The sequence below is a fragment of the Archocentrus centrarchus genome, chromosome 13, assembly GCF_007364275.1.
Source record: "Archocentrus centrarchus isolate MPI-CPG fArcCen1 chromosome 13, fArcCen1, whole genome shotgun sequence".
NCBI lineage: Eukaryota > Metazoa > Chordata > Actinopteri > Cichliformes > Cichlidae > Archocentrus > Archocentrus centrarchus.
The window spans coordinates 20,538,834-20,550,852 of NC_044358.1; the positions used below are offsets into that span (position 1 = coordinate 20,538,834).

Genomic DNA, 12,019 nt, shown 5'->3' on the forward strand with positions numbered 1-12,019 from the left:
TCTGAAATGATTCCATATCCCAGTTATCAGTTCAAAGAGGATCAATTAATAATCATGTCAAGCGGATCAACGGGCCCATTGAGCATGCAGCCATCAGGAGTGGGAAAGAGATAGAGAAAGAGGGTTAATCCTTCCTGAATCTCAGTTCAGTCACTAATACTGCAACTACGCCATATAATCATCTGTAAAAAGATTAAGATTTTCTTTGATTTACATGTAACTGCTCAAAGTTCAAAAGTGCTATTTTAAACCACCATTTGTTATACGTCAATAAAATAAATTTAAAAAAATTAATTTTAGCTTCTGTGATGGCATATAAGATATGTGAGAAAGTGACTAGTTTATGAGTCATAAATCATAAAATGGTGACAGTTTAGACTCTGGACCATGATTAGCAGTGCAATGAGCTGGGAAATGAGAACTGAAAACCATGCACTCTGTAACTGTTATATCCATATTTAACGTATGTACGTATTGACTACATTATCTACTATTGTGCATAACCATATAGTGAATATGATGCTTACCAGAGTAGCATGAGGACCTCAACCAAAACCAAACCCCAAATTCTCCATCTAACCAATTAGTTTGCTGGGGTACCATAAATTATCTTAAAATAAGGCCAAAAAATGCAAGCAATGAAATATCCCAAAGATGTTTGAGGAGAAGGATTTTGGAAACAATGTCAGTATTACATAAACTTGTCAGATTTGGACAAACTATTTTCTAACTACAACCAAATCCCAGGCAGTAGATATCCAATCGCAATTAATTATTTTAATAATGCGTACAGACAAGTAAGTTTTAGGACCTATCAAAACATTACTGTTAATATAAACCTTACATGGCAACTATACACTTGCAAGATTCACGAGATCACACAAGAATTCATCTTGCCAGCATCCTATGAGGAACTACTGGCAGCTATGGGTTTGTTTTAGGTCTGAGGGCAGTCAATTTATCTGAAAAGAACAATGGGAACAGACAACAATATTAGTGTAGGTACTAGATCAGAACTAGATTATTTTCCACTGCTGAAGAGCAGTTCAGAAACAAATAGATCATTGATCGGACTGGTTGAAAGTTAAATTATGGAAGACGGTAATAGACAAATGATTCATTCGCAGTATTTTTTTTTATGTGCCTGCCCTTTTTTAAATAGCTTCCAAGGTTGTTTTGTGCATTTGGCACTGTCAGGTTAACATTAGGGTTGGGCGATATGTTAATAACCATTGTCAGTTCAACAACAATCGACTGACGACATAGCTGCAGCGATGTGCAGGGCGCACTCTGTGTACAACTCGCAGTTCTAAAGCTAACAACTCCACAGCTCAACACAGCAACAATGAAGGAGTCAGCCACTTGTAGTGCTATTTAGCAATTGCTCTAGCACTACAAGTGTTTATTTATTTAAATCACCCTCCCCTGCCAGAATAGCCAGCCGGCTTTGAACTCCATCAACTGCTGACAGCCAATGTGACGATAGTCCTTCTGTTTGTCTCTGTACAACACACTCAAAGGTGGACTTGATTGATTTTGCCCAGAGTATATTTAGGATTTGCAGACATGTGACCACTAACTACGTGATGCTAACTTGTCCACTATTTTGGACTTGTGAGTGTCAAGTCACGCAGGCCTAGAGACTGGTCTGCAAACATCTGGCAACCACTTGTGAGAAGAAAATAAACAGTTTAAGTGGTTACTGGAGGTTCAAGACAGTCGTTGGGAAAATACCCCCCCTCCCGGCAACTACCTGTCACTAGAGAAAAATGTGTATTCTCCAAACTTGTGATTGCTTTAGTTGCTACTATATTGCTAGAGTCCCAGTTTGAATGGAACAAACACTGTCCTTCTTTTCAATCAATTTCACCCACTGACAATCAGTAATCTCCAGGAACCACTGCCAACCAGTCCGGGAATACACGTTTCCCCTAGCACGTCTAATATGGCAGAAAACTCTTGAGCAATGTGCACAGGACATCATATGAGAACCTAAATAAAAACCCCACCTGCACAGTCTTTCTCTCTTTCCTCCATACGGCAGACACTTAGGCTGGTTCAACATACTCAATGCTCACCCACCCACATTTTTTGTAAATAAGCTGGTTAAATCAAAAATTACTTGCTGGACTCCCTCTTTTTGTTGAAAGCTTGAACAATATGTAACACCAGTACATTCATTCAGTTGCTCAAACTTAAGATGACCTAAAGATAAACCATTGTCTGATCTCAGATATTAACATCAGCTTTGGCTAGACTGAATAATACAAAAACAAATATTCTCTATAAAAACAGAACAGACACTTCTAGAGGCTGAAGCTGCCTAAATTATGCACATATTATTAAAATGTTAAGAATTTTTTTACCTCATCTCAGGCTGTCATTTCATTACTAGGTTTTTCTGAAATTATTCACAGTAGGCTATGATTTATAATGCTATATAATAAGTAGTACGCCTGTGTCTGATTTACTGCAATATACTATGGAAAAAAAAAAAGATTCCTCTCATTTTCCCTATATTCCAAGCACAGACAGTATAAAAAGATGGACATAGTTCCTGTGGCATCACCCACTGGTTTGTGAAGCTTTGGCTACGTTCACACTGCAGGCCTTAATGCTCAATTCAGATTTTTTGTGAAATCCGATTTTTTTCTGCGTGATTGTTCACATTTCCAAATATATATGACTTGTATGTGCTCTCCTGTGTGAACTGCAAACAACCTAAAAGTGTCCCGCATGCACAGCAGAGGACGCAATAATATCACACGTAGCGAGCGTGCTCAGTGTTTGCAGGACGCAGAATAGTGACATCTGTCGAGTGTCAATGACGTACAGGTCGGATGAACGTGACCTGGCCGTCCAGACACAGGTTACATTTGAAAAGATCAGATATGTATCAGATTTAGGACCACCTATCCAAGTGGCCTGGGTCGCATTTGTAAAAATCGGATCTGTGTTGTTCAGACTGTCATTAAAAAAATCATATACAGGTCGCATAAGGGCAAAAAAATCGGATTTGGGTCACTTCAGGCTGCAGTGTGAACGTAGCCTTTGAGATGAACATTTTTATCTTCACCTTGCTGGAGTTTGGAAGCGAGGGGCGGATCAGACTATAAAACTGCAACAACTTAGCCAATGAGAATGCCCCAGATAATCTTCTTTTCCAAAACATAGTATGGCCAAGATTTTGGACTATTTTTTTATTCAGTATGACCCAAAATGAGTGACTGAGCCCAGAAACTCATAAGCAAATTGTTTACAGAGGTTAAGTCCAAGCATTATCACATGATTGACGACAATTTGATGTTAACTTGTCTGCTATTTTTGAACGTGTGATGCCGAAGGGTCGAGTGAATAAGGCCTCAGTGACACAGGCCTAGAGACAAGTTGGCAACCATCTGGCAGCTACCAAAATTTCCGACCGGTTTGCTGCACCAAAAACCTCCTTGCAGTTGCTTTGGTTACTAACAGATTTCTGCAGTCAACTGTAGTTTGCATGGAAGATTCTGATTTGTCTTCAAACACTCGCCAACTACTCTCCAAGCAGCAGTGAAACTGTGAAACGGAGACTGCTTCCAAAGTAAAAACTGCATCTTTTGCAACATGTTGGTTGCAGCACTGAGGCGCAACTTTTATTGTGAAGATGAACTTCCTCCATTTCTGGTTTCTGTCTAGTAGTTGGTGAGTGCTTGCAGACAAGTCAGCATCTTCAATGTGTACTACATGTGTTGACAGTAATCTGCAACCACAAGAAGGTAAAAAAACAAAAGCAATAATTTTTATATAAACAGTGACTATGTGAGTACTTTGTTGAAGATCATGTCAATAAGTTGTATGACATGTAATATAATGCACAACTCCAGCGCAATGAGGTTATATGAGAAATGTAAATGGGACCGCAAGTCTATTTGCAACCACAGGAGACCATCAAAAAATAATACAGGTTTAAGGAACTTCTGTGTTGGCTTCACTTTTCACACCCAGAAGCTACCTCCATGTTTTAATCTGTAGATGGTTCTAAGCCCCTCCCACCATAAAAATACTTTACTTCATTGCCGCTGGTAGTAGAGGCTGTGCAACTGACCAAATTTTAATTTTTGGCTTCCAACAATTAATATAGAGTTATTGTGTTGCCTTGTTTTGGCCTCTCAGTCAAAGCCAAAATTCACTCCCCACCAAACAGTGGCAGATTTGCTTCATTTCACATTTATTTATCTAATTAGTTAGTTAGTTAGTTTTGTCCTGCGACAGATTAGACACATGTCCAGGGAACTCCCTACCACTTGCCCTATGACAGCTGGGATAGGCTCCAGTCCCCCATCCACCCCTCCCAAACCCCATACCCTGAAATGGATAAGTGGAAGAAATGGATGGGTAGTTTTATCATTCAATTATAATTAAAGTTTTAAGCAAATACACTTCAATAAAAGAAAAAATTCTTCTAATCCACTGCTTTTACAAAATCTGTCCAATCGAGTCAAATAATCATGAGCTTAATTCTGACAAAAATTACTGTAATTATGATTTTCGCACAATCACGCAGCTCTAAACGCGACTCTCTTGGGTGAAAGGACCTCGGTTTAACCCACCATTTAACCCACCATCATGGAATTTGTTGCTTCTCCTGATGAGGTATGAAAAGGACAGGACTGTGACAGGCTTAAGTCCTGTCAGGAAATAGGTTTTCTGAAGTCAGAAAACTGAGCCAAGAGGAAGTGCAGAAGTCTACATTCACCTCGCCGAATGAATAAAAATATACCGAGGTTATCACGTTAGATTTGCTCCATTACATCATAAAATACTACCTCCTCCAACTGAAAATTGAAATCTAATCCAGCAATTGAGGTCTTATTATTTTACCTTTTTATACCTAATATTTTATTATGAATGCGAGAGAGCTTTCAATTACAGTGCAGGGAGGGCTCCACTCCCTCTGCGTTTTCCTCTCCTCATGGAGGAACACCCCTGCACATACTGGCTTGTACATAAAGGATTAAAAGGCTATCCCACAAAAATCCTGAACCGTGTGAGGGTAGCTAATAGTACTACTTCATACATAAGCAACTCACATGTGAAATTACCAATGTTATTCAAAATAAAATAAAATGGGGGGGGGGGGGGGCGTGCAGATGTTATCAAAATGTAATTTCCCACAAAACTCCCTCAATTACACTTACATAACGACACATTTTACCAACTTAGAGGATCTCATTTCAAAGCCTTTATCGTGGCATGAGATTACATAACAGATGATTCAGAGTAGAAGTTGTGCTTGCTTTGCATCAGTGTGCCAGAGAGCCCAAACACTGTCCCTCACAGACTGTTCATGCTCTTCATCCATTGTCATCATCGTCTACTCGATGCCACCCTCACACCTGTCCACATGGAGAGAGGTGCGTGGCAAAAAGCGTTTCTTGTTTGTTTTCTTTTTTTTTTGCAGAATATACGTTTAACTAGATACTGTGAGTCAACCCAGAAGCTTGTGACTCAGTGTGTATCTCTGCGTGTATCTGTGCGTGTGTGTCCACAAACACAGAGAGCCCAGCATCACTCCCCATCAACAACAAACACGTCCCATCCAAGCTGAGACCAACGGCCCACATCAACACGACTACAAATGCAGAGAAATGCATGCACCCCCCCTCCCGCCACATCTACATCCACACGCTCTTCCTATCCACACTAATGTAAATTTAAAGGCTCTTCTTCTCCAGCATCATATTTTATTCAATGTACAATTATGCGAAGTCAGCGAGCAGGTTGGTCACGCAAAGTGCCCCCCCCCCGCCACTCAACCCCCGAACGTATGAGGGTGTAACACATTAGCAGCTGCCAGCTTCTTGGCTGTCTTTACTTAAAAAAGAAAATAAATAAGCAGCTCGTCAGTGAGCTTATTAGCAGTAGTCGCAGTACTGTTACCGTCGCACCTGCTAAATGAGTGCCTGCGGGCGGAGGTGGCGAGGAGATGCCTGCGGTCCTGGTCACAATTTAAAAAAATAAAAAAGGTAGAAATAGATGGGGATTCGCAGCAGAACACAAACAAAATCACGTCTAGCTTAAAAGCGAGGACTTTGGATCAAGTGTGATGTATTTATTTATTTTTTGTCCTTACCTGTACAGCTCACGAGAAGCAAGGATAAAAAAATATCCCTTGACTGGACCATCGCAACTCCCGAGTAACGTGAACGTTAAACGGTGTAGCTAACGTTTAATCTCCGCTCGGTCCCTACGGTGTTGCCCTCGGGTTTCCTGCCTCTCTTAGCAACTGTTCATCCTAATCTACAAAACTGAGCTCGTCGGCAATAAGTGTCAGCGGCAGCGATGTTGATGACAACCAGCGGTCAGAGATTAGCAGCGATGAGCGCCAGTGCACAGTTCAAAGTCTGACTGACAAGCGAAGCCTTCTCACACACGTGAATTACTCCGCAGAGCAGGAATAAAGGACCTCCTGTAAATAGTGCGCGGGTCTCAAAGGAAAGCACGGGAAGCAGCTGCAAATAAAAATAACAATAAAAATAAATAAATAAAGTACAGTTTGTATAAAGTTGTTTCAAAACACAGTAAAGCAGACAGGGAATGTGAAATGCAGAAATATTTAACCTGTATGCTTTATACTCACAATGGTTTCCCCCAAGAGAAGATACATAATAAGGCACCTTTTATAAGCAATTGTTGCTAATAGCTTTAATGTTTTCTTTTAGTTTTAGATTGCTTTTGGGAAAGATGATTGTTGGTCAGTTATTACAAATTTATTTGACTGAATTACAATCATCTTTAAGCATTTTTTTTTCCTTTTGCAGCTTGCTAGGTGCAAAGATTTTCTTATGTGACAGCAAACTGGATATATTTTAACTTTGGACCTGCCAGATAACAGATGTAAAAATAATAAGAATGAAATAAACAAAGAAAAACTTGGCACTAGGACACTGTGATAGTTATGTCTTACACGTGATTTTTACATATTAAAAGCCAAAGTCATCATTTTGCAGCCTTACTTGTATGGCTTTGAAATTCCCCTCTGACTGTAAGCATGATACATTAAAAAAGGCTGTAGAGAATCTAGACCAAAATTCATTAACTACACACCATTAGTTGATTGCCAACATTTGTAATTGCATAGGCTAATTATGAAATACAAAGAAAAAGTACCCGTCAGTCTGAATTTCACAACGTGAAAATTTGCTACTGCTGCATTAGTAAAGGGTTTAATAATCATTAAAAGAGACACTGTTCATTATAATCTGCTGTGTTTGGACTGCATACCAAAAGAAGGCTTTCAAATGTCTGCTTTTCCTTTCTACCAATCAGTTTTGCTTCTTCAGAATGTTATTTTCCTTCATGTTAGTCCAAATGCAGTTTCAAAGCTTTTATCACACTGCCACAAATATAATTCTTGTGGAGACGTATTAAATCCGTCTGTCGAACTGAGACTCCTCTGGTCTTTATTAAACCCAGCCCTCCATTCACAGAAATAATAGTGCCTGTAGTACAACTGTGATGACAACACTATACTGATATCTCATCCTCTGTCTGCCAGATAAACTAATTATATTGTTATACACGTTAGCTTATATTTCATGACAAAATATTGATGATTTTAATCTTGTTCAACTCGGTTTTGCTTTGCAAGAAATGAATTCTGCTCATCTGCACAAACAATTATGCAAATTCTGATTGCTAAGTGCCACACATATTTGAAATACTGCATGTCAAACCACAGGCATTGCTTCGACGTATTTGAAGGACCACTCACTCCACAGGTGACCCCACCAATGCCCAGAGGGAGCCTTACACAGCACGCTTATTCAGGTTATAAAGTGAATACCACCTGAGTGAGATGCAGGGGAAGAGATGCCTGTTTGTTTGCACAGCAGGGACGATCAGTCGGAATGAGCGCCACCCTCTCGGGCCTGAGAGGGCGGTTTGCTTTTTATTTTCACTGGTGGCCAGCAAAGACATGCAGTTGGCCACAGCATAATAAACCCAAATCAATCTGTGGGCTGAGTGAAATTGCACTGTGGTCATATCGCGCATATTTGTCTTAACCCACCCTTTTACAGCAATTCCCTCCAAGCATACCACCACATGGAGCACCCCCACCCGGAATGTTCATTCCCTTCCTTCTTTCCTCGTTCCATCAACTAAGAAGAAACTTGTGAAGGAGGGTGGGCATGGGGGTTGTTTTTTATTTTTTATTTTTAGGTTATCTTGTTAATGTAACAGCTTAGTAGCAATATGAATTCCCAAGAAATCTTCAAGTGGTTTCCTTTATAAATGGAGAAATCTACTGACTAATTATTTACATTATGGGATCTCATATGTTCAGTCAGCTAAATTCCTTGGTGTTAATTAATTAAAAAGCCTAACTGGAGACATTATTTTCAATTAGTCTGCAGAGAACAAACACAATCACCATCTAAAAAATCTGTCCAGCGTTAACAGTTTTGTGCTTTTAACTCAGTGTTCCTCTCATCTTCTGCATGGCACCATACCATGAACTGCCACATGCCCTCATCTTCCTCATAAAAAAATAATTTGGTAAAAAAAAAAAAAAAAAATTGTGCTCCTGTATCCCCGCTGAGCCATCAGCTCAATTTTTGTTAAACTGAAATATGCTGTCTGTTTGCGGTAATGCACCCATAACATGCTCCTTTATCTACTCGGATTACTCAGCATCCCTCTCAAAACCATGTCAAGACCTATTTGGTTTTTATCTATCATGCTAAAAAGCATCCAGTAGTAATAGTAGTGGTAGTAGTATGACACTGTACATGCCGAAACGTAATCTCTGTGTGCATCATTCTGCTCTGTTTTATACAGGAACTGTAGGATTAAATGCAGTCATTTCACAAACATGATTCATGCCTGCATGCACAAACATCTCTCTCCAAAGCAAAACATATGTTTCATTGCACACCAGCCTGTGAGCGGGTATTTGGTGTTTTGCTTTTTTCTGTCCCTCCTTTTAATGGCTCTCTTGCTTTCTCTCTCTCTCTCTCTCCCGCCTCTTCTCATCCTCTTCATCCATGTGAGCCATGACCACACACGGACTCTCTTGAACTCACGCCTACACGGACACACACGTGGAACACTTTACATCTATTTTTTCCATTGTTAAGACATACTAGTGTGTGTTCTATCTATCTATCTATCTATCTATCTATCTATCTATCTATCTATCTATCTATCTATCTATCTATCTATCTATCTATCTATCTATCTATCTATCTATCTATCTATCTATCTATCTATCTATCTATCTATCTATCTATCTATCTATCTATCTATCTATCTATCTATCTATCTATCTATGTGGACATTCTCCACTGTAGGAGGTTTTAAAATAGCTTCAATTACCTCCTCCACTATTGTAACAGAAGGCAACATACAGATCTGATATGAACATTGGTTTCTGGGTCATGAGAGAAATGCTGAGGTGTTATGGCCCTAGCAGGGCCTACTGTGATTTTGCCCTGGTGCGATTTTGCGATAGCGGGTGTGCTTTGCTCTCTCTCCGGCCTCCGGAGCTCCAGTGCCAATCCAAAGAGCCTTTTGGAGTGTTGTGGCTACATACTCCTGCTCTGTGCAGAGGAGGGTGTTGGTGGTGGTTAAACCTTTTTAACTTCCTCTTTTGTTTAGTGACCAACTTCTGTTATGTTTTGTTATGTTTTCTTTCTTTTGACCATAATAGCAGCTCAACTGTCTCTTCAACTTTAATCATTAATAAAAACATTAATTTTATTGGTAAATGGAATGGCCCTTATATAGCACTTTTCTACTCTGTTTGAGCACACAAAGCACTTCCTTACTACAAGCCTCATACACTCAGCACCTTCACACAAGCACCTTTTTAATGCCAAAGCACTTTTAACATATCCAGAAACTTACACTTGACTGGATGCATCGAGGTAACTCAGGGTTCAGTATCTTGCCATTGTCTTGATATTTTGACATGAAAACTAGAGGAGCAGGGATTCAACCACAGACTCTGATTAGTTGATAATCCGCTCTACCTCCTGAACAGTCGTCCAAAAATTGCCTCTTTGTCTGTTTTTTTTCCCTAACCTGACACTTTTTGTTACTTCCCCACATCCCCTGGACTCTTAGGGGAGCGTAACAAGGGGTCATTTGCACAGGGAGGTGGACGATATGTTGGTGGACATCAGCATGACTAACACGATAAATGGGGAATCCACCATTACAGGATGCCATTTTTTTGAAACCACCCACTCCTTCCCACCAAGATTTGGCTTTTTCCTCTCAGGATCATATTCAGTTACTGTGCTGTTCTGACAGAAGGGAACAAAAACACACTGTGGATCAGCAGACTTAGAAATGCAGCATTCTAGCCTGTGAAAGTAGCACACTTCAATCAGGATTTGTTATAACCAACAGCAGTTTCCTTAGACCTTTATAGATGATATATATTTCTTTAAAAATCCTGCAGTTTTGAGCTGTAAATGGGCTGCCTCCGCTGAAAGCAGTCCAAAAGCAGAGGTACAGGTGTCATAGCTACTGTATTGGCTTTTCTAGTTGAATGTTCTGCAGTGCAGAGGAATGACTCTGTGAAAAGCATTGAGAAAACCTGGGAAGCTCTGCCATTCAATTATCACCTTTAGTGCAGAAAGATTGAGCTTCCTATAATCTCAGGACTAAGGGGTGCGTATCAGTTAGCTTCAGTGAGAGATGGTGTTGTCACACAGTGGACTCATTGTCCTGAAAGTCTGTCCTGCAAGGCACACAGGGCTACTTTGTGAACTGCAGATATTAATCTGCGTAGGCAGAAATCTGGAGGAGTCTGACTAAGCTCACATACAACCACACACATCAGTGCACACAGAGACAGACACAGACAAAGTCATATGCATATTCATTATGTAACAGGAAAAAAAGGATGCAGTGTCCACTCCCATACAGCATGCCCCGTCATAAAGATTTCATTCTTTTTTGAGCAGATTCAAACTACAAGTCTGCTCTCACCACTGTAGACATTAAGTGTCATTGCCAGATGTCTTTGGAATGCTCTAACCAGGTTTTATCATCACCAAGTACAAAGAGGGCACAGTTCTACTCATAGTCCAGTGTTTTCCTGCCAGACCAGTGACAGCATTTCACTTCTGCCTCATTAGCATTACTCAGAATGCAAGGAACAATATTCTCTGACCACATGTTGAGTCTGCTAAACCCTGCAAATACTTTAATGAAACATAAGTACAAAGTACATTTTCAAATGAAAGCAGTTTAAATAGTTGCCCAAATGGACATTGTTAACACTTGAAAATGATCTAATTGTGGAGTCTAAATGCATACTTCCTCAAACCCCTTTTTGTAACGATTACTTTAGGAAATACATTACAAAAAAATAAGGTAAAATGGAATCGTCTGTGTAGATTCTCAGTTATCCAGGTCATAGTAGTCTCTGGAGCTTGAAAAAGGCGACTGGACTTCTTTTTGTTTCTTGAAGACGTTTCACCTCTCATCCGAAAGGCTTCTTCAGTTCTCAACCAAATGGTGGAGAGACCCAGGTATTTAAACCCCTGTGGGCGTAGTCCCCTGGAGGTGGTTATGACCCTCTATTGATCATGTGCTTGAACACATGTGCCCAGGTGTGAAGGGGGCGTGGGTCATATTTAATCAGTGGTTTCAGTTGAAACCAACTTAGGACGCCGCTCCATTGATTCCTGTGGCCTATTGAGGTCCCTGGAACAAAGGTGACCTCATTCACACCTTTGTTCCAGTGACCTCAATAGGCCACAGGAAACAATGGAGCGGAGTCCTAAATTGGTTTCAACTGAAACCACTGATTAAATATGACCCACGCCCTCTTCACACCTGGGCACATGTGTTCAAGCACATGATCAATAGAGGGTCATAACCACCTCCAGGGGACTACGCCCACAGGGGTTTAAATACCTGGGTCTCTCCACCATTTGGTTGAGAACTGAAGAAGCCTTTCGGATGAGAGGTGAAACGTCTTCAAGAAACAAAAAGAAGTCCAGTCGCCTTTTTCAAGCTCCAG

The 12,019-nt window shown here is 40.3% G+C and overlaps 1 protein-coding gene across 20 annotated transcripts in view; it reads right to left on the minus strand.

Moving 5' to 3' along the window:
* The window catches only part of ncam1b (neural cell adhesion molecule 1b), a 76,264-nt gene extending 69,802 nt beyond the window's left edge, over positions 1-6,462 (minus strand). For all 20 annotated transcript variants that reach the window (XM_030743948.1, XM_030743946.1, XM_030743945.1 and 17 more), the window contains exon 1: positions 6,113-6,462. In XM_030743948.1, coding sequence (XP_030599808.1) covers positions 6,113-6,164 — 52 coding nt within the window. In that variant the 5' untranslated portion in view covers positions 6,165-6,462. The remainder of the gene's footprint in view (positions 1-6,112) is intronic.
* Positions 6,463-12,019: the final 5,557 nt, after the last annotated feature.